The sequence below is a fragment of the Parathielavia appendiculata genome (assembly GCF_033297405.1).
Source record: "Parathielavia appendiculata strain CBS 731.68 unplaced genomic scaffold N657scaffold_4, whole genome shotgun sequence".
Classification (NCBI taxonomy): domain Eukaryota; kingdom Fungi; phylum Ascomycota; class Sordariomycetes; order Sordariales; family Chaetomiaceae; genus Parathielavia; species Parathielavia appendiculata.
Window position 1 is genome coordinate 498973 of NW_026944223.1, and position 23940 is coordinate 522912.

A 23940-nucleotide genomic window follows, 5' to 3' on the forward strand; every position below is an offset into this window, starting at 1 on the left:
TTTTCGCCTTGTCGAGAACCCAACCCCGACCTCGATGTCGCCGGTAACTGGAAAGAAGTCACGCGTGACTCTGACGACACATTCCGCTACCATGGCCCCCTCGACGCTCGATCTGTTTATTCTCACCTTCAACTGCGCAAAGAACCTGATCGACCCTTATGTTTTTGCCTCGCATCTGCATGGCGCGCTATCACAGAACGACGCCGCGGGCCTTCCCAACTTGGTTGTCTTGTAAGTTGGGAATATAAATTCCTGCAGCCGCCGTTTCTTGAGCCTCAGACGATCATACATACTCACTCCTCATCCCATCGATAGCTCGCTCCAGGAGGTAGCACCGCTTTCATACTCCTTCATCGGCTCCTACTTCTTGAACCCCTACTATGCCCGCTTCGGGGAAGCCCTTAATCTTGCTTCGGCACGAGTGCTTGCCACTGCCGGTGATGGCGATGTATCCGCATCCTTGTCCGCTCCTGACGGGACGCCCACTGCCCGGGGAAGCAAGCAGCATTACACGCTCCTCCGCGCCAAGAACGTGGGTATGACGGCCATCCTCCTGTACGCCCGAGACCCTGCCTCAGTAAGCAAGATCGAAGAGGCAGAGTGCGGGTTCGGCGCTGCCGACATGGGCAACAAGGGCGCCGTCGGACTGAGGGTGACATGCTGCGGCCAGCGAGACGATGGGGTTGGGCCGCACAGGACGACGGAGCTCACCTTTGTCGCCGCCCACCTCGCCGCCATGGAATGGAATCTCAAGAAGCGCAACGCCAACTGGCGAAGCATCGTTTCCGGCCTGACCTTCGCCAACCCCCGCACCATCGTCCCGGGTCTCTTCCGCGACACCCGCGCCGCCCCGACCCTGGACCGCTCTGGTGCAGGCGACATTGCACCGCCACCCTGTCTTCCAACTGGCGAAAGCCCCGAACCAAGCGAGGAGGAGCCAGAACCAGAAGACTCCGCCTCCTCTTCACAAGAAGACACCCAACCGCTGCTGTCGTCCACCACCACCGACGACCAACAACAACGACAGCAACAACAACCCCCGCTCTCCTTGTCGGACCAGGCCGCCCTGCAATCCATCTCCATCTACAAACCTACTTCACACTTATTCGTAGCCGGCGACCTCAACTACCGCATCGCCAGCACCACCCCGCCCCCGCAATCCGCTTTCCCCTCCTTCGACCCGTCCTCAGAGCACTTCTACCCCAACTTCCTCCCGCGCGACCAGCTCACGCGCGAGCGCCTCGCCCGTCGCGCGCTGCACGGCCTGAGCGAGGCGGACATAGCTTTCGGGCCGACCTACAAGTTCGACGTGCTCGCCTCTGCCGAGGGGGCAGCAAATGAGGAGGCTGTGAGGCGCGGGGGAAGGGATGTGAATGGGGTCGTGGAGGTGCCGTGGCGATTCGCGCCGCATCGCTGGCCGGGGTGGTGTGATCGGGTTTTGTATCTGGATGTGCCGAGGTGGGTTAACAACACAAACAAGATTAACGGCGACAGAAAGGAGGTGGGGGAGAGGGAGGTCAAGGTGGCGGTGACGACGTATGACGCCATGCCCGTCGTTGCGACGAGCGATCATAGGGCGGTTTTCTTCCGCGCAAGCGTGCCGGTTTTGGGGGAGGAAGAGATGAAGCCTCCTCCGCAGGAGGGAGAAGAACAACAACAACAACAAGAAGAAGAAGAAGAAGGGCTGGCCGTGGATCCCAGGGTGCGGATGCCTGTGCCCGTGGACGTGCATGCTTGGGAGAGGAGGGCGGCGGCGCGCAGGAAGGAGTTGCTGGTCGGCTGGTCGGCGTTAATCTGGAGTACGCGTGAGGGGGCCGTGTTGTTGGCGACGGTGTTGGCGTTGGGTCTGGGGAGTTGGTGGTTGTGGCGTGCGTGGTGAGTGTTGGGTTGCGGCGTGTTTATTGCCTGGTGGAAATTGGGTTTGGGGCTTGGATATGAATATATATGTCTTCAAGCGCCTTAGAGACGTGAATGTGGGGGCCGTTGAGGGGTGTGTGTGGACGGTTTTGCGCGTCTGATACCACTGTTAGAGCCTGGTCATGAGTTGCTGATAGACCTACATCCGTTACTGTTACTCCCGCGTTGCGAGCTGAGAAATGGAATAGCTTCTCGGTATTATACATAACCTGATTGTTACTCCCGGTCGTGCCAACCTGAAAATTCACCATCGTGAATCTGCTCAGTTGAGACCATCAGCCGTGCAGGAGGGCATGATGAACTAGGAGGAGCACAGCCATCTTGCTGTCTCATCCGCAGAAACAACTAGATGGTTCGTACTTCTCACGCACATCGCCGGCTTTGAAAGAGGGTGATTGGCCTGTACAGTTCAATAGGTATATGTAGTCTACCAACTCCCCTGACCGCCCGCGGCTTTCTCTACCACTCCATTCCGTTCTTCGAAGCCCAGAGCCCTCACCACTGGCAGACCTCATAACGATACACTACCCTCTAGGCACCACACCTTTCTGTCGCATACAGCCGCCCAATGACTGTGCTATGTGCAGTTCACATGCTCATCTCTTCCACCCAAACGCCAGCCATCCGTCCCATGGAAAAACAAAATGCCGCCCGCTCTTTGCTTGCTGGTTAGGACTACAAACTCAGAAACCAATGTCCTCAGAACTTGACACCCGCCCACTCCCCTGCAGATGGCCCCATCAACCGGGTATTCAAGCTCAAAAGCAAGACCCAAAGAATCAATCCCGCCCACCAAAACCAACGCGTGCCCAGCAACCCCGGTCCATTCCCTTTCCCTCTATCGCCACAAGTTCTCAGAAATCCGCGAAGTACTCATCGTACCTGTCCGCCATCTCATTAGTATACTCCTCCTTGTTGGCGTCCTCTTCCGGGTACAGATCGAAGCACTGCGCGTCACCCGGGTACCGGACGGGCGGGATGATGGGCCCGCGGTGGCGTTTCTGGTAGACGGCATCCCAGTCGACACCTTTAAAGAAGGGGTGGGCCTTGACCTTGGCCGCGCCGCCCGAAACGTTACCGAGGCGCCGGGAGCGGTCGACGGTGCAGAACTGCCGGATGATGTCCTTTGCCGCGTCGCTGATGGGTGGTTCTTGCGGGAAGACGATAGGTTTCTCGACGATTCTGCCATTGCGTTAGGACATCTGGGACCCCCCGGGGGGGGGGGGGGGTTGGTTGCGAGGGAGGGCTTACTGCTTGTAGATTTCGATGGGGTTTTGGTGCCAGAACGGCGGGTAGCCCGTGAGGAATTCGTAGATAAGGATGCCCAGCGCCCACCAGTCTACCGCGGTCGTGTGGCCCTTGTTATGGATTACCTCGGGCGCGAGGTACTCGGGGGTGCCACACAATGTGTAAGTCTCGACTGGGTGGCCGGACTCGTTATTTCCTAGCCGCTTCGCGAAACCAAAGTCGACGAGCTTGATATGCCCCTCTGCGTCCAGCAACAAATTCTCCGGCTTCATGTCCCGGTATGCTATCCCCCCTTGCTGCTCGTGCAGGTGCTCCAAGATTAGGACAATCTCGGCGGCGTAGAAACGGGCCATGCTCTCGTCAAAACGGCGGAACTTGCGTAGGTATGTAAAGAGCTCTCCGCCGGGTACGTAGTCGAGCAAAATGTAGAGGAACTCGTGGTCCGAGAAGGAGGCGACGAAGCTGGTGATGAAAGGGTGGCCTCGCACGTCGGCCAGGATCTGACGCTCGTGGCGCACATGGTCGATCTGCTTCAGCTTGATTACTATGGCCGGTTAGCACTGACACGGCCCAGTCGCTGAAGATTTGGTCAAGCTCACCCTCAGTCTTGCGCAGTATCTTCAGCGCATACACCTTGGCGCGATCAACCTCTGTGCCGTGGGATGGCCGGACCAGGCAAACACGGGCGAACGTCCCTGAGCAAGAAAGGTCAGCCGCGAAGGCACGCGAGAGCAAGTCGAGAACTGTACTTGTACCAGTACATACCTGTGCCCAACGTCCGCACCCTCACAAAATCGCTCACAGACAACTTCCGGGATGTTACATCGAAGGGCTCGTCATCGAAGTCCCGTTGTTGGGGATGTTGAGGCTGCTGCTGCAATTGCCCACTGCTGGCGGACCTAAGGGCCGCTGCTTGCAATGGATGAAGCCCGGGAGGGATAGTCTGTGAGTGCGCGACCGTGGCCGCCATGGCGGGTGGGTGTTTGAGAGTGTGTGTAGGTGTTGAATCTCCAGGCGCGAACTGATACCCCGGTTATAAGCAGCTCGGGATCTTCAAGGAACTCGTTGTGCGGTGTAACATGCGCACTGGTTCCAATCGGTAGGTGGCAGGTAGTGTGGGGGTAACACAGGTGGTATATAGGATCGTAATTAGGTACAGCGCAGTTCCGGGAAAGAAGAGTACAGAAGATCGGGGAGCAGGATGAGATCAGGATCGAGGACTGCCCGCCTTCGCGGTCGCAGATATCGAGGCAAAAAGTGGAGCGGCCAAGGACGGGTCGGGTACGAAAATGGACAATGAAGGCCAGTTCACATGAACGGAATGGCCGAAAGGACAGGGCCGGGTTGGCACGGAATACGGATATCGTGACGGCTCGGCGGGTCGTCTTCCTATCGAGTCCCGGTCGAGGGTCAGCTTCGCGGGGTTCCTAGCCTGGGGTAGTAGGAGACAGCGGATCGGGTTTGAGGGACGGCGATCAGAGACAACGTATCCGTGCTTAAGTACGCACGCCGATTGCTGAAGCACTTGGCAGAGAGGAAGCAGCGGATGACGTTGGCGACGCAGGACAAGCGGACCCTCGAATCTCGTCAGATACCGGAACCGAGTGCCTGCGCGTAGCAGGGCGGTGGCTGCAGGCCGAGTAGATGCTGTGGAACAAGCTGGAGAATAAACGGATGTTCACAGACAAAAGGAGGCAAGAGACTGGGGGCTAGGTATGTACCTTATATTATATTCTGTGATTAAGTCTGTGGTTATGATTGCTCCTGAGGTGGTTCGGCCCACAGCCGTTGTAGCAGTTGCGAACAAGCAGCAATGACATCGCCATGGCAATCTGCCCGAAACGGGGCGGGCCGGCTTCCACGGTGGGACTCGGCCCCTGGATTCTCAAAGTCGGAGATGAGCGACGGCTGAAGCCTCTTCACCGAATAAAGGGTCCCGAATAACGGAATCGACACAGGGAGATGCAACGTTCGTTGAATGTTTAAATCGCCCAAGATCTGGGTTCTCTCTGCCATCAGTCGAGATTGCGGCTCTCAGGACTCCTGGTATCTTTAGAGGTAATCCCTATAGGAAGACCTTCCAGCCGGGCTTGTCCCGTCTTAAGAATGAAGGGAAACAAACTGGAGATGTGTTGACTTCTGCCGGCAGTGTTCACAGGATGCAAGCAGGTTGACGCCGCAGCAAGCAACCTGGAAGCCAAATCGTTGGAGCGGTCAGAGTCCAACCTGGAAACAAACCTATCTGCTTGGTGAAGCTGCAAGCAGATCGGACCCTGACTTCGGCCGCCCTGCGCCGACAGGCACGGGTCCAGCGTTACCCCAGCAGGGAGGGGCTCCACTCTCCGCACCGTGCTGCGGCTGCCTCGTGAGCGCAACCACATCCACTCCGGCATTCCTAGAGGGAAGGCAGGTTCCAGGTTACCCTTCAGCTGTCAGCCGCACAGTGTGACATCCATCTAACCAAGGAAAACCATCAATTTTGACCTCGCCGATTGTATATACCGAATCTCGCCATCTTCATTCCACCGCCACTTGCCGTGCCATCTGCTTCTGACGCGCGATGCCAACGGGGCTCGCTGTCTCCCGAACCACTCCGCCAAGCCGTCCCTCGCGACACGCCCAGGGCAACAGCTGCACCTGAGACGGACCCTTTTCAGAATGTTGAGTTTCTCGAGCTTCGTGCAGAAAGCCCAGCAGCTGTTGGATCCCACCCAGGGCCTGAACCTCTCCGAATCAGACAGAAACCCGTCCAAGGCATCGCTGTTCCAGAGCCAGTTTCGCCTCCCTTCATCCCAGCACCCGCTCTACGAGATCACCGCCGAGCTCACTATCCCCCCCGCAAATGCCACCCAGGGTGGGAGAGACCGGGACCTAGGCTACCAGTATGCTGGCAAGCTCCATCTGTCCGAGGCATACCTCTCCTTTTCCACAACCCCGTCCAGTTTCCTGCAGTCGGCCAGCACATCGACGTCCTCAATATTCACCGGTCAGACGCACGGCGGGGGACCCGGCGGTAATGGCTTCACATTTCCGCTCTGCGCGATCCGGAGAGTCGAACGGCTGCACAGCCAGAATTTCCAGGTGAGACGGTGCAGTTCCCCGGCAGACGCTGGACCCTGGCTAACAGCTCTGCGCCTGTAGTTTGCCCTCTCAATTTCGACCTGGAACGGTATCAGTCAGGATGCTGCAAAGGACAGAGATAAGAAGGATCTGAAAGAGCAGCGGGTCACGTTGCAGCTAGCCGGCAGTCGACAAGCCTGCGAGCGCTTCTGCGACGGCCTGAAAAAGGGGTTGCGCGCAAATGTCGGCAATGTCGCCAAGATGAAAAAGGTCACAGCCGAGTGTTATTCCGAATACCTTCTCCGGCCCGAGGACAAGAAGAACGCCGCCCCGCCCGATGCTGGCCTAGGCATGATGTTCAAGTACCCCGGCGACCCCAAGAAACTCCGCGACCGAGCAAAGATGAGGCTGTGGGCCGAGTATCTCCGAGACAATGGCCGCAATATGACGCTCATCCGCCAACCGACGTTTCACAAATTGATCAGAGTGGGCTTGCCAAACAGGTTACGAGGCGAGATCTGGGAGCTGACTTCGGGCTCCATCTACCTGAGGCTGGAGAACCCCACGCTTTACGCAGACACCTTGTCCAAGTTTTCTGGCCAAGAGTCGCTGGCAATCGACGAGATTGAGAAGGACCTCAATCGCAGCTTGCCGGAATATCCGGGCTTCCAGAGCGAAGAGGGCATCGGCCGCCTCCGCCGCGTGCTCACTGCCTACAGCTGGGTGAACGCCGACGTTGGCTATTGCCAGGCCATGAACATCGTTGTCGCCGCCCTTCTCATCTATATGTCTGAGGCACAAGCATTCTTCCTCCTCTCGGCCCTGTGTGACCGCCTAGTCCCTGGCTATTACTCGACGACCATGTACGGGACACTGCTCGACCAAAAGGTGTTTGAATCTTTGGTGGAAAAGACGATGCCGATCCTCTGGGAACATCTAGTCAAAAGTGATGTTCAGCTATCTGTTGTCTCTCTTCCCTGGTTTTTATCACTTTACATCAACTCGATGCCCTTGGTCTTTGCGTTCAGGGTGCTGGACGTGTTCTTCGTCGAAGGTCCCAAAGTACTGTTCCAAGTAGGATTGGCCATCCTCAGGATAAACGGAGAGGAGTTGTTGGACGCAACCGATGATGGCGCCTTCATCTCGGTTCTCAAGTCCTACTTTGCCAGCCTCGACGAGTCTGCCCATCCCAAATCAGAAAACCCGAAGCTCCGAGCCGTCACGAAATTCCAGGAACTCATGGTTGTCGCATTCAAGGAGTTCTCGGGGATTACGCACAGCAGCATCACAGAGCTCCGCCTGAAGAACAAGGATGCCGTCTTGAGCAACATTGAAAACTTCGCCAAGCGCACCGCCATCAGAAATCTGGGCCCGGATAGCAAACTGCTCAGCACTGATGAACTGGGCGCCCTGTACGACCGCTTTTACGGGGTTCTGTACGAGAGGCAGCAGCGGGACCACATCATCAAGCAGGAGCAGGCAAGGCGCGCAAGGACCAGCCGGTCGCGCATCGCAGAGGCGGCCAGTGAGGGAGATCATGGCGTCGAGAAGGGGCGCGTCGGTCTTGGTCCGAGCACCAGCTTGATGGACTACGACGCCTTTCGCGAATTCCTGGCAGGCATGTGCAAGTGGGCCATTTCAGACGCGCCCTCGACGCCGCGCCGGGAGGCGTCTGCAGACAAGGAGAAGGGTTTCTACGGTAGCTTCAGAAGGTCTGATGCAACGCTGTCGCCGTGGGGAGCGGGCCCTGAGCCTGCAGACCACGAGTTCCTCCAGCGTTTATTCCAGAAATGGGATACCGATTCTTCCTCGGCGCTTACTCTGCAGAAGGTTGTCTCTGGCCTGGCGCGAATCAAGGGGAAGCGTGATATCATGGGAACCATCACCTACTTCTTCGAGCTGCACGACAATGACGGCGACGGCAAGGTTGATCGGGAAGGCATCTTGCGCATGTCGGAAGCCTTGCTCTTCCTCTCCCGCCGTGGCCTGGAGGGCACGCTGAACCCGACAAACTCCTCCTTGACCCTGACGGGAGATGGCACGAACGGCGGCAGCGACGTCCCTGGTCAGTCGGTTAACGAACGATTCCTCGGCAGCGTGAGCGCTTTCATAAGGAGATGCTTTGAGTATGCCGATCCAGATCACCCAAAGAATCAGGACAACGCGATGCCAAAACTACAAGCCAAGCTCGGATCGATTCAGCTAGAAGAGCATGAAGGAGACGAATTGGCGAACCCTGACGCTTTCGCCATCGGCGATGACGATGACGAGGACGAGGACGACCTCTTAGCGATGGACTCACCGACCGCAAGCCCCAAGACAGCAGCCCAGAAGCCCGACACGCAACCGCCCACCCTGCAGCCCAACTCGACGCATCTGTCTCCGGACGACCGCCGCCGGGTATCAAAAGCGCAATCTGTAAAAGCCAACGCCGCTCTCGACCCGTCGAATCCGCTGCACATCACCCTCCCTACCTTCCGCATGGTCGTCCTCGCCGACGAGCTGCTTGAGCAGTTCTTTGAGTCGTCGTTCCCGGCCTCGTTCCACATCATTGAAGGCCTTGCGTCAGCCGCCACGCCCAAGAGCGCGTCCTCGCTGACTACTTTCTCTAGTATCGGCATCGGCGCTGGCCGCGCCGTCAACGCGGAGCTTGGCGCAGGTGCAGGTAGGGAGGGCGCACCGGGCGGAGCCGGAGCCGGAGCCGGGGCAGGCCGCGGGCTGCGCGGCGTGCTGGATAATATTGTCACGGACGGCATGCGCGTTGCTGCTGAGGTCAGGAGGCGCATGGAGGAGGCGCAGAGGGAGCTTGAGAAGAATGCTGTGGCTGGACAGCAGCAGCGGGCAAGTAATGATGAGGAGGAGGAGGAGGATGAGGAGGGGTTTAGGGGAGGGGAGGGTGGTGGCGGTGCGTACAAGGGGGATGCGGAGCGGCGGAGTGTGAGGAGCTCGGATAGGGATTTGTTGACGGGGGCTGATGCTGAGGCCAGTGATGGCGCCGTGACTGATGTTGGGGAGGGTGAGGTTGGCCGGAATGGCGAGCTGGGTGCCGCGGAAGGGACGGGAAAGGTGGTGGGGGTCGAGTTTGACGGCTAGATGCCGTGATGCTCTGCCTGGGTACGGGCGGGGCGGAGATGTTGTCATGTGAGGCTTTACTCGTCTCTGGTTGATCCAGGTTGTTTCTTGGCTGTCTTGGCTGGCTCTTCTGCTTTGGTTGTGGTGACGCGGGTTTCCCGTTCGGAGGAATGGGCATGGTTGGGCATGGTTGGAGTCAAGGAGTGAGTGGAGTGTCCGTGTAAATGGTCTGTCGAGTCGTTGACTACGTTGGCGCTGCTGATTTACGGGGCTGTTTAGAACAGATATTTTGATATTGGACATACATTGCGGCCGTGGCTGCTGTTGCAAGCCTGCTGTTTGATGCTGGTCAATCTTACCATGGTGTTAGCACCTTGCTTGAAAATCTGGCGATTGGAGTTTGAGCATGTCAGCAAGCTTGGGGGGCGCGGAGAGAGCAGGAAAGACAGGAGAACTGCAAGAGGCAAGCAGGAAGCGAGACTGTCAGGAGGAGGAATCATTGAGGGGAGGAGGAGAGAAGGTTCAACGGAAAGTATCTTCCCGCTTTTTGACTGGATTGATTCGTGTTGAGCTGGAAGCTAATCAGCGAAATGTAGGTTGCACGCCTCGCCAGCACCGATGTTACTCGGATTGGTCATTCTCGCGTGATCCACAGGGCTCTTGCGCTTTGCTATCGGTCAGTCATTCCATTCCTAGTTCCCGTCCTCCTCCTGGCATCTGCCAAGAAGCATTTCGATGCCTCGCTTCCGTATGTCTCAGGGCCAAAGGGGTGGTTCCGATTCGCAAGTAGGACCGAGACAGTGAGGAATGTTGCAACACAGAATCGTGATTATCTCTCTTCCTCTCTGGTGCCCGTTATGGGCATTCCAGCTTCCCGCGTCCCCACGAGTGTCGATATCCGACAACGCGCCCAACAGCGTGCCGGCGTCGCGTATCCAACTACGCGACTGCGCCTTCGTGAGGCTACCACGCTGTGATTGCAATGCCTTCCTCCGGTATTTTAAGCCAGGTATCCTCGCCATCCCGTCAGGGCTTCAGTATCCGGGATTCGACATTTCTTGCTTGCGTCGACTTGCAGTCCGCTCCCTTCGTTCTGACTCGCGCCCCTCCATTTATTTGCTGACGGTTTCTCCACGATACCGTCGTCCTCTCTTTCCCCGCTGGACAAACGTATTCACTGCCGCCCGGTCATCATGCGGCTCCGGTTCGGACAGGCCTTGGCGACCGCCGTCGGTCAGCTGAGTGTCGTTGATGCCCGGGCCATCTTCGGCGACCGGATGAGTCAGCTCATCGTCTGTGGCGGTGATGATTTGACCTCCCCCACCACGGCGAGCATCGAGGGCAAGGCCGCCAAGTGAGCACTGTTTCGTCGTCGAACCCTACGGCTACCACCACCTCCACCTCAACCACCACGACAGCCACGACGAGCACCGCTTCCGAGATCACAACGACCTCGTCTACCACTACCGACATTAGTATAACAACTACAACCATTACCAACACCTCTTCCGAGATCACAAGTGAGTAGCAATCATGTGTTGTGGACTGTTATATTTCGTTATGGCTGTCTCAGGAGCCGTCCTGCTCCCGAGACCCTTGGGACTTCTCCGGAATAGGAAGATGACAGCTGGAATTGTTATAGCGACTACGAGCACCTCGACAGACCTTACACGCAAGCAACAATTGCTTTCAGCTTGTTGACTGTTGATACTTCTTTATGGCTATCTCAGGAGTCCTGCCCCCGAGACTGCGCAATGCCCCCGAAACCCTTGAAACAATTCCGAGAGAAGCACATCGCAGCTGATATTGCTATAGCGACTGCCACCACCAGCACCTCTTCCGAGATCACAAGTAAGCAACAATCTTCTTTGCTTGTGGACTGTTTATACCTCTTCATAGCTGTCTCGGGAGCCGTTCTGCTCCGGAGACTGTTGCGCATTGCTCCCGAAACCCTCGTGACATTTCGAAAATGAGGGATTTGCAGCTGATATTGTTAAGCGACGACGAGCACCTCCAGTACAAGCACCACTGGGACTGTCAGCACTACAACTACCGGCACAGAGACTTCAAGCAGTGCAACAACCGCCGCCGAGAGTACGACGTCCAGTGAAATCTAAAGAACACCCAGCACCACCACCACCGTTGACACTTCCACCAGCACGTCCACAGATTTAGAAACCACAATTACTACAACCACCACCACCACCACCTCTTCCGGTACTACATCGGATTTGTCCACTATTAGCAGCACGACGACTGCTACGGCAACACAGACCTTTTGGTGGTTGGAGCTCTCAACATCGACGTCAACCACACGGACGACCACCACAAGCGCCACAACTTTCACCAGCCCAGAGGTTACGACAGCAACGTCGACGTCGTCCACAGTTACCACAAAGACGACCACTACAACCACAACTATTTCAACCACGAGCACCGACGTTTTAATCTCCTCTAGCACCAGCACCGACATATCTTTAACCACATCTACATCTCTCCCTACTCACGATTCAGACCTCGACGACACTCACTCTCGAGACTGGCACTTCTACGACGACCACGACAACAACAACTACGACAAGAAGTACTTCGGTGGAGGCGACACCGACTTCTCCTCCCGTGGGCGGCAGCACGACCCCCTGGACTGGCGGTGGCTGGGATGATTACCCCTGAGGATTTTTTTTTTATGGAGGGTTAGGATCATGCCCTTCCCACCCCCGAGTTTTGGGATGATCGAGAGGCGAGTGATGGATAGTTGTGGTTATGGCATTTTAGATCTTGTTGGAATTAATGTGGGGTTGCTTTGAGGCACTAGCATGAATTATCTGTTTGCTAGGAGTCTCGTGCGTTTTGCGTGGATTATTTCCCCGTGGTCCGTCGCTCTCCGTCTTCCCCGTCATATTTGTCGAGGGGGGAAGGGGGATTTCAGGAAGGGTAGGGGTGACGGTTCCGACTCTGGTTGTCGATGTGTCCAGCACCAAGCTCCTCTCAGGATCAACCATGTTCCCAATCATTTTGTTGTGTCTCCCTGCCGAGCCATTTCCTCTCACAGTCAACGCTTTCAGTCTTGTCCTCAATGCACACACCACATCACACACATGATCCCAATGCCAACTGTCTTCTGCGTTCCCTGTCTGTCCACATCCTGACACAGTGATCAGTTGAAGCAGAATCTCTATCAGCTGCGGAGGGATTTCGGGCTCCACCTCCTTTCAGCATTCCCGCCAACAACCTGCTCTCATCTTCATCTCCCAGACCGCCAAGATTCGGCTGAACCAGAGCGCACTCGCAACTTCCAAGATTTTGGTCTAGTTGGTTTGTGCCTGCAGGGTTTCTGTATGTATATCATGCGAGTACCTTCCGACATGTCGTGTTGTTGATGACCATGTCACAGTCTCTTACACACTCGCTGCTGGCTTTCCTGTCCCAAGCTCGGATCGTGACGATCCGGTGGGCTAGACAACTCCTTGCCAGGTGGGCGAGCTGCAATACCGGAAAGGATCAGGGAGATATGGCTGATGGTGGCGCTGGCTTGCACGTCCACCTCTGACGCCGTTGAGTTTGACCACCTGGAAGCTTTTCTCCTGGTGATCTCGGCGGCCTTGCCGAATCAGCTATCATCGTGCATAATCATTGGCCCAATTTTGTTCATGTAGGAAGCCAACTCGAGCTCCCTTGAGAGCTGAGTGCTTCTGTCCGTTAATAGAGCTGAAATTTGTAAGGGTCATCGTGGGCGTCACTGTCAGTTGATTCCCTGCTGCTGGGACAAGTCCCTTCGTTTGTCATCAGACAGAGCTCAGCCAAGGAGCAAGTGAAATTTCTCTTTCGTAAGTGTCATCCATTCTTACCTCTTACACTAACAACCCTTTAGTGTACTGGGATAAACAACGTGATCGGCCTAGACCCCCTACTCGAGTAGCCCTCTAGCTTCACCGTGCTTCTAACCCCGGGAGCTGGGTTCTTCCTGTTCTTGCGACATCCTATTGAACTCCGCAACATGATGTACCGGAAACTTCGAGTCTCGAGGTATCACATGCGCGTGGATTACTTCCATCTAAACGGCTTACCACGTCTGCAATATATCCACACATATTCTACGCCTCTGCCGTTGAATCAGTACCGAGGTGCTCGACGTCCTTCATAGGCAGAACGACTTCGTCTTCAGCCACGGGGCCGACGTACCACCGAGCATCCTCAACTATTATCCCGCCGGCAAACATGCGACGGGTCCCGAAGCTCGGCATCGATCACCAAGCAAAGTCCGCAATGCACACCGTCATCGCCACGTTGGGTGGCATGCTCAACTGTCGGATCTCCTACTTGCCAATCTCCAGAGCACTCCAGGTCACATCCTCCTCCTCCTGGAATCTTCCAAGGGCATGTAGATGCCTCCCTTCCGCATATCTCGATGAGGGGCGCGTCAGATTTGCAGGTGAGACCGAGACGGTGAGGAATACTGCCATGCCAGGCAGGATCTTTCTCTCTATCCTTGCCATTACAAGCATATCAATTTCCCTCGTCTCCGCGATGTACGACAGCGCGTTGACATCCGTTTCCGAAATACGCGACTACGTGCTTGTAAGGGGATCGCGCAGTAACTGCGATGCGGTCTGGTGCCCTGGTATTATAAGTCGATTACCCTCATTATCCCAGGAAGTGCTTCAGCACCCTAGGATTCGACATTTCTTACTTGCTTCAACCTAGCTCGTTGTCTACTTCGTTCTAACTCACGCCCCTCTCTTTTCTCGGTAGCGAACGGTTTCACCACGGATACCGGCGTCCTCTCTCTTTAACCCCCCTAGACGAAACGCCTTTCGCTTGCTGCTGTCATCGCCATGCGGCTCCGGCTCCAAGTGGCCGTGGCGGCCGCGGTTGGTCTGCTGAGCTTCGCTGATGCCCAGGCCAACTACAGCAACCTGACCGGTCAGCTCAGCGCCTGCGGGAATGAAAAATTTATGGACCCAGTGTGCTGTATGTAAAGTCAACTAACTCCCTTTGCCCCTTTTCGAGAAGATCGCTTCCGCCCCTGACTGACGTTGCCTGGTCAGTCCCCAGCTTCCAGGCCACTGTTGGCGGCTTGTTTACCTTCAGCCCGTTGGGCTTCAACCCCTCGGACCCATCCCGCGGCTTCCCCGACTGGGATCCCGGCTCTGTGTTTGAACGATACGGTGACGCCCCTGAACTGCGCTCGGGCCTGCCGAGGCTTCGGCTACAAGTTTGCCGCCCTCCAGAGCAGCAACTGCACATGCGGTATGCGGCTGCCCCTGGATTATCAACCGGGTGATCCGGCGGATTGCAATGTGCCGTGTGGAGGAGATGCGTCCCAGACCTGCAGCGGCGTCGAGCAAGCCCAGATCTACCTTGAACCCAGCTTTGCGGCGAACGATCAGGTGCCCATCACCGACTCGAACCCAGCCATAACGGCCTACTATCACCATCTGGGTTGCTATGAAGTACAGTACTGCACCTGTATGGATGCGTCCGAGTGCTGGAGAGGGGATCGAAAACGGTGTCTTTTATGGCACTGTCCCGATGAACGCCATCAGCCCTGCGACGCTGAATCAATGTGCTGAACTGTGCAATTCGCAGCTTTTTGGCATGATCAATGCCAGTGGGACGTGAGTTGCCGCTTCTTGGGCCAGTTACGAAGTGTTGCTAATCCACATGTTGTTAATGACCTTGACTGTTACTGGGGGCGAACAGTGCGCTCTGTCACTGCTGTACAGATGGTAATGAGCACTTTCCGCACTCTATAAGCCGACCCACGTCCTGCTTCTGAGACTGTGCATTCGCCCTGGGAGACCATCATCATTCGTTCTAGTTCAGAAACCTGTAGCTGACAGTCCATCTAGGGAAATTGTAGTGTGGCTTGCGGCGCTGCTGCTGACAACATCTCCTGCGGCGGCACCGACTCGCTTATTGTATACTCTTCCAACGTGGGAGGCATCTTACCCGGAGCTCGCTGCCCGGCTAGCTCTGGCTTCGCGCGAGTACGAATGCGATCCTTTGAGTGAGTCTGCAATTTCATACTCTCTGTGGTTTTGCACCTTTGGTTAGGTTAGGGGTGGCAAGGCAGAGGAGGGTAGGACAGGAGCGGTCGCCGGGCTTTGCTCTCTTCTGAGATGTCATCCATCCCTAACAATGGTCGCTAACTGGTGCCAGCTACATCGACGCTGACAACTACAACAACGACGACATTGACATTGAACACACTCAGCACAGAAGTGTCCGTCTTGAGCACCACCACCGCCACCACTGCTACCACTACAACTATCACCACCAGTACCAGCACAGAGCTCTCGACATTGAGCTCGACGACGACAACCACCACTACCTCCACCTTAAGTGAAGTTACTACATCCACATCCACCTTGAGCATAGTTAGCACAAATTTGTCTGTTGTAAGTTGCACTACTACGGATTTTTCAACACTGAGCTTGACGACGACGACAACCACCACCACCACCTCGAATGAAGTTACCACGCTCACTTTGAGCACAATCAGCACAGATTTGTCCATCGTGAGCAGCACTTCTACAGACCTCTCGACATTGAGCTGAACTACTATCGACTTCTCAACCACCTCATCCACCACTACCACCACGACAACTACAACCAGCATCAGCCTCGAGACCACCGCTAGTACCACTACCGGCCTGGACATGGCCACCACAATAATCACCACCACCACAACAACAACCACCAGCTGCACAGCGACTGACCTTGCCACCAGCACGTCAACAGACTTCACTACTAGCACGTCGACGGACTCTACAAGCAACAATCTTTCTATATTTGTAGCCTATTTATACCTCTTTATGGCTGTCTCAGGAGTCCTGCCACTGACACCCTTGGGATGCTTCCGAAATATGGCAATCGCAGCTGGTATTTTTGGAGCGACTACGAGCACCTCCATATCTATCTTGAGTACGACTAGTATAGATCTGTCTATCTTGAGTGCTAGCACAAACATCACCCCTAGTATTACCACTACGACCACAAGTAATAGTACGGATCTTCCAACTTTTGAGCTCAACGCCCACGGACAACTTTGTAGAAAGTACCACGTCCACAGACATCTCCGTCAAAAGTACTACCATAACCACTACAAATATCTCTACATCTTATGTCCTCGGCATCCGAGAGCTTAACCAGCACCACAACTACAACCACGACCACTACTTCCAGCTCTACGGCGGTTGATCTTACGACTTCAACATCTACATACTCGACCGTCAGTACAGCCACTGAGATCTCAACCGCCTCTTCCACTACTACTACGGCCCTCGATACCACCACGTCAACGTCTACATACTTGACCGTTAGTACAACCACAGACATCTCGACCACTTCTTCCACGACGACATCCACAATCAGCACCACATTTAGTACCACAATAGACATCTCAACAACCAGCGAAACAACGACCGCCACGGAGACCACGTCCACAACACTCACCAACACTAAGACTATCATCATGGCATTTGCATCCCCATCTCTACTCCGTAAACAAACTCAAGGGAAGGCTATCTGGGCTCCTAGCTTATGCCGCAGAGACATACATCAAGATCGAGACAATTTGGCTCATTAGGGTAACTTCCTGGCCGCATCAGTTGATGAGAGATAGCGCTGTTCTTTGATCGAATCCCCAAAGAGCAGAACAAAGAATGGCCGATTAACAAACTACCGACGATTACATCTGGTATAAGAATAAGGACGAGACAATTCGCCCTGATTGGCTCCCTTCTTTGGGTTTGATGAGAAGGGAGAGCTCAAGATCACCCCCGGCGAACTTTACTGTCGTTTCAAGATGGGCGATCGTAGATCGTGCATGACAAGAGGCTCTTCTTGAACGAGTCTAACTTGAGGACTCATATTAACGAGCACAGGGTCGACGGCAAGCATGTTGCGATTGAGAGTAAGCGATAGGATTCAATCCACTGCTGGCGCTCGCACCTCCGTGTCCTTCAGAGCCGTGCTACTGACCCAGAAGAATGTCAAACCGGCTCAAAGCGCACAGCTTGCCTGACGCTTCGTGGCGGAAAAGCGAAACACAACTTTACCAGCAAGCCTTCGAAGTGCAGGCGCCGACACAGAAAACGCCGACAGGTGAGGCGAAATCATTTACAGACGAATTGAAGTGAGGGACGAGAAAGACGGGGAAGATTGTGCTAACCGGTTTTTTTCCAACCAGAGATCCGACCCAACCGCATCCGCCAGTCTCACCCTCCAGCAAATGACCGATAAACACCCAACGACGAGCATTCCAGAAAGGATCTTGATACGGTGGGAATGAGAAACGCGGCGGCTGTTCACTCTCCAGGGTGACGAGCCAAGAAAGAAAGGACGAACGAAAGACAAGGTGCTACAGCCAGGCTCTAACGGCAGCGCAAACACAGCTTTGATGCCGCTTGAGGGAACAAATGGCGCAGGCGGCAACAGGGTGAGCAAAAGCCAACCAGAAGACCGTCTGGGCGAGCACCAACAAGCAGTCTCGTTCCATCTGCCCGTGAAGAATTCGTAGACACGATCCCCCCGTCTCTTCAGCCGGGCAAAACTTCTTAGAGTCGTTGATGTTGCGAACAGTTTCCTGGGCATTGTTGGCTTTAGACTCAACACGACCCTGATCAGTGGACTGACCTTGACATGTTTGATGCTATGCATCTTCCAGGTACGGTATAGGTACCTGCACAGGTAGTTGGAGCCGTATTTGCGCTCATTGTGTGATGGCACGACTTCTGATGCCGACCGGACCGTCCAGGCTTTTCGTCACATACTTGAGGGATGTTGTCTTTCTCAGCCCGGTTCACGTGGATGAGCATAGAGATCCGCTGGAGGTGGCGGGCTCTCAATGAACAGCCTCGTAGCTAACGAAGCCTGGGCCGCCGGAGGGCCGAGGGCGTTTGTTGTGTACGTGGTAGTAACCCAGACCCACGTACTGTAGCTGCACGAGATTGACGGATCTGATATTTCTCGATGATCATACATCATCCCAGATCGCTGTTACCCGAGGACCCAAGTGCCTGCGCTTGGCCTTACCGGATCGCCGTACATGGAATGATTGTTTACCCTTGATGAACTAGTACTTGGCTGTCTGTTTACAGGTGTGACATGACCCATTTGGGGGATTCTCTTTGGCTGTGCCGTGCTCCAGGACGGACGGCATACTCAGGGACAGATCTAAAACCCAGATGTCCCAGACGCCCGCTCAAAGGGATGGGAAAGCTCACTCCTTTTTCCAATGGGTTACTGCTGAGGCGTACTGGCACCTCCTGAGTTGTGTGCAAGACACACAGAGCTCAGAGTGAGGTTGGGTTCGTGCGTTGCGGCATCTCAGACGCTGTGACGGTCTCAGTTGCGAAGAGGGTATAAGATCGGCGGGGGGGGTTGAAAGCTCCGAGCCTGGCTGGGTCTCGAAGCTGGTGGAATGCTGGAGCTACTCCGTACATCCACCTATGCTTTAGAAACAGGGAGAAACAGAAGCCGAAGGATATCCCGTCAGGAAGATCTTCACCCAGAACGGCGAGAAGGCCGTGTCTTGCTGCCATATTATTCCCTGTCTCTCGGTCACTTGGCTGGACGTTCCACAACCACCAGCCTGGAGCGCCGGGATCTAGTGTAGGAGGTAGCCTCGGCCTCTCAACAAGCGGGTCGTTCACAGCCACGTTGAGGGCGCACTGGGACAAGGGGGAAACCGAGCGGCAGTTCGTTTGGGAGGTCAAAGCTCCAGCTTTCGGGGGCCCAATGTGTTGTCGCAGCCTCGCGATACGAGTGCGATGAATCGGACTAAGGAAGCCCGAAACAAACATATGGTTGCATCACTTGTCCAAACATGGAAACGTGCTACCCCTGACGCTGACCTGTTCTGGGCAGTGGGGCCTGCGGGAGAATGCCGGACGTCCGAGGCCAGGACCATCGGCGCGCTACAGGGTCACAAGACACGGAGAATGAACCTGATGAGGAACCAAGCCCAAGATGGTCTCTCTGTTGAAAGCTTCCGTACCTACTTGGGTACCAGGTAGCTGAGATCGTGCAATGCTTTGTGTTGAAATCTGGATTTGAGACATGCTGTTGTCGGCAACTGAAGCTGCGCGCGTCGACAGCTGAGGTTGACGTTGATGGATGAAGACCGGGCGGCAGAGGTGGCGGTTGTGGTTGAGGAAGCTGAACTTCCACGTTCCAGGTTTCCGCTTGGGTCTGACAAGCAGTGATTCGCTAGCCTCTCTGCACGGCGGTCAATCCCGTCCGAAAGCCCGATTAAAATTCTCCGTCTGTGCAAACTAAGGGCTGGCTCCAGGTTTGGGGCTTCAAAACTGGGCTAAAAATAAGGTATGACATGGGAGGTGGGGCTGCTTCTTCACAGGCCTGCAAGAACGGTCGCAAGAGACTCAGAAACAATCAGACGGCCATGAAGCAACGAGTCTTTACAGACTTTCGCTCTTGATGGTCAAAATATGGAATCTTGCATCACTGAGCATTAGCCCTATTGGGGTGCGTCTGGCATCAATGCCAGCCAAATCGAGGCTTTCAATGATAGGTGAACATCGTGTGTACTTGTTGCTGAACCTGAAGCCTAGATTCGGTAGAGGCCGCTCCGTAGGATGGCATAGTGCCGCGGTGCCCAGAGTTCACATAAAGCGAATCGAGATCGCGACAAAGTGAACCGAGTTGACGAGTAAGCACACTGCACAGCAGCTTTCACAGTCAGTTGCAAGGCACTCGTTGACAACTGTAACCACAGTATGCCGCTGGAAGAGCAAAGCATCGATCGGGCCGAAGCGGAATCCGATTGGTTGGGCTAATCTCTCAAGTGTTGGAACGCCAAGATTCTCGCTTCTTTCGGGGCTCGGTCCACTCACCTGAAACAGAGACCTTCCCGCCCAGTCGGACAAAGACTCACTTTGAAACACGGCACTCGACCGAGCCAGCCGCTGGCCGCAACCCGGATTTGACAAACCGCCATAGGTAGAGAGATCCAACTCCCCTTCTCTCTTCGGTGAGACTTTCAAACAACCGCATGCAGTGCAGTGAGATTGCCGGTCAGTACCGCTTGCTGTATACCTACTACCATCGCAACAAAGTTGCCGCAGACCCCCATCCCGCATGGAGAAAGTTCGACCTTGGGTCATTGTTGATCCCTTTGCGGAAACGCACCTCCTCGTGGCTCTGCAGGGAACCCTCTTCTCGCAAGGCTAACGGAGTTGTTCTTGGCAATGGCATGCCCATCCACCACCATGGCAAAAACTCCCGAAGCAGAACAAGCATTCTGGGTCAAGCTGATCTCCGCAGGGTGGGATCGCGCTACGCTCGGGAAGCATCGCACAGATGGAGTACCTGCAGTAGCGTCCCCGATGTGGCTGAGCAAGCCGCCGCTGTTTCATGATTTCATCAAAGACAAACCATCACATTGTCTGCCTCCGTGATCTGCTGGGTGAGTCCTCTGGATACCCAAGCTTCCCTCGGTCGTTCTCCAGCGCTAGTCATCTCAGAGGTGCCCCTAAATGGAGGCACTGATTTAAGAATAATCGACTCGTCGGCCAGTTAAAACGGCCTTCCGGGGATGAAGACATTGGCCTTCGGTTCACTGGTCGAGCTGGTAACCGATTGGTCGTGGTGTTGGCCGGGCTGGAACCGACCCCTGGACCCAGATCTTGAGCCGACCCCTGTCAGCCAACCATGCCGACCAGGGGCAGGGTGCTGCCGCTGTGGTCAGAGCCGCGCGCCACCAACAAAACACCCGGACACAAAGTCGACAGAGTTGTGGGGCATCAACTTCAACCTTCCAGGGCAGGTGGCTCGCTCTCCGACGACGAGCGGTGCAACCGCGGCCGCCAGCAGAACCCGTTTCTTGACAGCCAGTTCGCTGCCGGACTACGTTGCGATACATGCTACCCTGCAATGTCGACCTTTGCCTTTCTGGACAGCGCTGTCAATTCTGGAGCTTTCTCATTGGTCTTGTCTCCCTGGAGACTTTTGTTTTGGAGATGCCGAAGACAGTCCTCACGCATTATGGACTCTCATGTCAGGCCTGGTCCCCGGTCATGGCCACAACCGGCACACCCTGTCGAGTGACTTGCAAGGGTTACGGAGGGTGGATGGACTGTCATGCCGGTGCTTGCTGCTGGGCTGTATATCAACAATCGTCAACCCCCCATCACCGTCTCTTCTCTTTCCCCTATCATCCAGCTCGCTCTGTTCAGAGGCTCTTTTCCGTTCCATTCTTAGTCTAACACACCGAGGCAAAGTCATTCGCTTCTTTTCCTCGCCCTTTCGTTCTTGACAGTTCATTGTTCATACTGTCGTTGGCTAGCCCACTTCTCCCCGCTATATTTGAGAGCGCTAGTTCCGCTCAGATACGTTTTCAGACACCAGTCCATCGTTCCCAGTTCCACCTCAATTTGAAAACAGAGCACCCCTTCAATATGAAGACCACCGTTCAATTTTTGGCCCTCGCCGCCGGCGTGACGGCAACAGTAAGTTCCGCTCCTGACACTACCTCAACATGGCTTGTCTGGCCGAGATGACTTACACTACGTTGTGCAGTTTAACCTGGCTCCTCCCTTCACCTGCCCGGCCAATATTGACAACAAGTGTACCGATCTGCAGAAGGGCGGATTCAGTTGGGACGACCTCGATTTCGGCGACTTCTTCAGCTACCGTGATTTCAGCTTCAGCGGTTGGAAGTGTGAGGATGACGGTGACAGGGTCGGCGGCCGGTTTGCTCCCCGCACCTTCAGGAAGGTCATTGGTGGCACATGCCATTCGGACAAGAAGAAGTCGCCATCCTTCGGCTGTGGCGCTGCCGTCGACAAGTTCTCTCTGGGCTCCATCGTCGTCAAGCCCGAGTTCGACTGCGATCTCGAGTTCCACTACGACATGCCTGATGGCTCGACCTGCAAGCACCGGAGCTTCTGCCGCAAGTCTGGTACCACTGTGGTCAACCGCCAGTGCGGCGGTGCCAAGAACGTCACCATCGTCTACCCTCCCCAGCCCAACAAGCCCAAGCCCAGCTGCAGCATCAAGGTGCCCACCATCTCCTTCGACTGCAGCACTGCTTCCAGCACGAAGCCCCCCAAGACCAAGACCAGCAAGCCTGCCACTACCGCTACGCCTCCCGTCACGACTACTAGCACTGAGGTGAAGGAGTCGTCGACCATCAGCTCTGTCAAGCCTAGCAGCAACCCCCCCGCCGTGACCAGCACCACCTCTGTCAGCCCGGGAGGTAGCAGCTCCGAGGTCTCCAGCGCCACCATCACCATTGGAAGCAGCAGCAGCAGCAGCTCCGTTAGCGAAGTCAGCAGCATAACTGTGTCTTCTTTGGATAGCAGCAGCAGCATTGTCTCCGAGGGCACCACCACTACTGCCTCGGTGGCGCCGAGCCAGGAGACCAGCGCCAGCCCCAGCACCAGCGTGGTGGTCCCCAGCGGCAGCGGCAGCGGCAGCAGCAGCATCGAGGTTCCTGCTACCAGCTCTCCCGTCACCAAGACGATCACGACCAGCTACGTCAGCACCTCGACCATCTTCACGACCAGCACCTCGACTATCACGTCGTGCGCGCCTACTGTTACCAACTGCCCGGCCAGCTCGGTGGTCACTACGGTCGTCACCATTGCCGTTTCCACCACCGTTTGTCCGGTCACCGAGACTCTAACCACCGTCGAGAGCAGCTCTGTTCCCAGCTCGGCTGTTGTTGTTCCCAGCTCGGCAGTCACCGTTGCTCCCGGGGCCTCGACCACGTCTACCCAGGTCGCTGGCGGCTCCAGCAGTGTTGTCAGCTCCGCCAAGCCTATCGAGACCCTCCCCTGCCCTAGCGTCGTCCCGTCTTGCCTGAACACTTTCCTGTTCACCGTCGGCTGCGCCGACAACACCGACGCCGAGTGCTACTGCCCGGATGCCACCTTCGTCAAGAACATTTACGACTGCCTGTACGCCCACGGTGAGACCGACGCCATCATTGCCGAGGCTGTCGCCTACTTCCAGGGCATCTGCGGCAAGTGGGTCAATGAGAACCCTGCCATCGCGACCGATGCCACGGTCACTACCTACATCAGCGTCACCGCCGCGCCTACTGTTGCGCCCGTCTACACCACCGTCACCGTGGACGTGACCACCGTGGTGCCCTGCACCGACGAAGCCGGCGAGGTCATCCCGAGCTCCAGCACCACCGCCACCGTCAGCACCACCTTGACGGTGCCCCAGGTCGGCTTCACCACCGGCTCGTCCGGCAGCGTCGACGTCATCCCCGTCACCGCCGCTCCCATCGTCACTGGCACCACCCCGGGCGGCAGCGGCCCCGGCGGCGTCATCACCACGTCCAGCGGTACCGCCGTCGCCGTTCCCACCGGCACCGGCTCGCTGCGTCCCAGCACCACCACCACCGGCAGGCCGGTCGTCACGGCCGCCGGTGGCCGCGTCGACGCCAGCTTCGGTCTGGCCGCCGCTGTGGCCTTGGTCGCTGCCTTTGCGCTCTAAGACGAGCCCGGTGTCTCTTTTCCATGTCCAAAAGATGACGTTCCGCAAAACCAATCTTTGATTCTTTACGGTCCTTACGAAAGCAACGCGGCATAGCATTGTATATCAACCCAGCATTTCCACAACGGCGGTCGGTCAACAGCCTTGGGCGGCTTTTTCGCGGTTTCTCGT

At 56.0% G+C, this 23940-nt stretch overlaps 9 protein-coding genes across 9 annotated transcripts; 8 read left to right on the forward strand and 1 right to left on the reverse strand.

Moving 5' to 3' along the window:
* Positions 1–91: 91 nt before the first annotated feature.
* Positions 92–1879, forward strand: N657DRAFT_655060 (DNase I-like protein; the record flags this gene model as incomplete). The annotated part of the gene is made up of 6 exons (XM_062794557.1): positions 92–231; positions 316–421; positions 506–824; positions 972–1348; positions 1388–1458; positions 1495–1879. 6 exons carry the CDS (start codon positions 92–94, stop codon positions 1877–1879), a joined length of 1398 nt encoding a protein of 465 aa, XP_062648634.1.
* An 892-nt stretch (positions 1880–2771) lies between these two features.
* Positions 2772–4135, reverse strand: N657DRAFT_570692 (kinase-like protein; the record flags this gene model as incomplete). The annotated part of the gene is made up of 4 exons (XM_062788759.1): positions 2772–3099; positions 3169–3709; positions 3765–3860; positions 3931–4135. The coding sequence occupies 4 exons, from the start codon at positions 4133–4135 to the stop codon at positions 2772–2774; spliced, it is 1170 nt and encodes a 389-aa protein (XP_062648635.1).
* Positions 4136–5823: 1688 nt separating this feature from the next.
* Positions 5824–9318, forward strand: N657DRAFT_569801 (TBC-domain-containing protein; the record flags this gene model as incomplete). Its single annotated transcript, XM_062788686.1, has 2 exons — positions 5824–6246; positions 6307–9318. 2 exons carry the CDS (start codon positions 5824–5826, stop codon positions 9316–9318), a joined length of 3435 nt encoding a protein of 1144 aa, XP_062648636.1.
* A 193-nt stretch (positions 9319–9511) lies between these two features.
* N657DRAFT_336726 (uncharacterized protein) lies at positions 9512–10429 on the forward strand. The gene is made up of 2 exons (XM_062786886.1): positions 9512–9829; positions 9894–10429. Exons 1-2 carry the CDS (start codon positions 9704–9706, stop codon positions 10272–10274), a joined length of 507 nt encoding a protein of 168 aa, XP_062648637.1. The 5' UTR covers positions 9512–9703; the 3' UTR covers positions 10275–10429.
* Positions 10430–10490: 61 nt separating this feature from the next.
* On the forward strand, positions 10491–11960 carry N657DRAFT_679680 (uncharacterized protein; the record flags this gene model as incomplete). Its single annotated transcript, XM_062796209.1, has 7 exons — positions 10491–10651; positions 10716–10772; positions 11113–11148; positions 11296–11391; positions 11456–11514; positions 11571–11738; positions 11812–11960. 7 exons carry the CDS (start codon positions 10491–10493, stop codon positions 11958–11960), a joined length of 726 nt encoding a protein of 241 aa, XP_062648638.1.
* Positions 11961–12631: 671 nt separating this feature from the next.
* Positions 12632–12957, forward strand: N657DRAFT_643629 (uncharacterized protein). The gene has a single exon (XM_062792590.1). It carries the CDS (start codon positions 12683–12685, stop codon positions 12845–12847), a length of 165 nt encoding a protein of 54 aa, XP_062648639.1. The 5' UTR covers positions 12632–12682; the 3' UTR covers positions 12848–12957.
* A 1175-nt stretch (positions 12958–14132) lies between these two features.
* Positions 14133–15646, forward strand: N657DRAFT_632809 (uncharacterized protein; the record flags this gene model as incomplete). The annotated part of the gene is made up of 7 exons (XM_062791166.1): positions 14133–14268; positions 14346–14465; positions 14500–14766; positions 14887–14915; positions 15001–15026; positions 15161–15307; positions 15460–15646. The coding sequence occupies 7 exons, from the start codon at positions 14133–14135 to the stop codon at positions 15644–15646; spliced, it is 912 nt and encodes a 303-aa protein (XP_062648640.1).
* A 5123-nt stretch (positions 15647–20769) lies between these two features.
* Positions 20770–21767, forward strand: N657DRAFT_337138 (uncharacterized protein). Its single transcript, XM_062786887.1, has one exon. It carries the CDS (start codon positions 20858–20860, stop codon positions 21575–21577), a length of 720 nt encoding a protein of 239 aa, XP_062648641.1. The 5' UTR covers positions 20770–20857; the 3' UTR covers positions 21578–21767.
* N657DRAFT_337151 (uncharacterized protein) lies at positions 21545–23806 on the forward strand. The gene is made up of 2 exons (XM_062786888.1): positions 21545–21770; positions 21841–23806. Exons 1-2 carry the CDS (start codon positions 21720–21722, stop codon positions 23767–23769), a joined length of 1980 nt encoding a protein of 659 aa, XP_062648642.1. The 5' UTR covers positions 21545–21719; the 3' UTR covers positions 23770–23806.
* Positions 23807–23940: the final 134 nt, after the last annotated feature.

Excerpts from the sequence above, each read along its gene's own strand:
- N657DRAFT_337151 (XM_062786888.1), top strand. The coding sequence starts at position 21,720 with ATGAAGACCACCGTTCAATTTTTGGCCCTCGCCGCCGGCGTGACGGCA. Across the intron at positions 21,771-21,840 it reads CCGCCGGCGTGACGGCAACA|TTTAACCTGGCTCCTCCCTT; the intron begins GTAAGTTCCGCT and ends TACGTTGTGCAG.
- N657DRAFT_643629 (XM_062792590.1), top strand. The coding sequence starts at position 12,683 with ATGTCACAGTCTCTTACACACTCGCTGCTGGCTTTCCTGTCCCAAGCT.
- N657DRAFT_337138 (XM_062786887.1), top strand. The coding sequence starts at position 20,858 with ATGAAGACATTGGCCTTCGGTTCACTGGTCGAGCTGGTAACCGATTGG.
- N657DRAFT_336726 (XM_062786886.1), top strand. The coding sequence starts at position 9,704 with ATGTCAGCAAGCTTGGGGGGCGCGGAGAGAGCAGGAAAGACAGGAGAA. Across the intron at positions 9,830-9,893 it reads GAGAGAAGGTTCAACGGAAA|GTTGCACGCCTCGCCAGCAC; the intron begins GTATCTTCCCGC and ends AGCGAAATGTAG.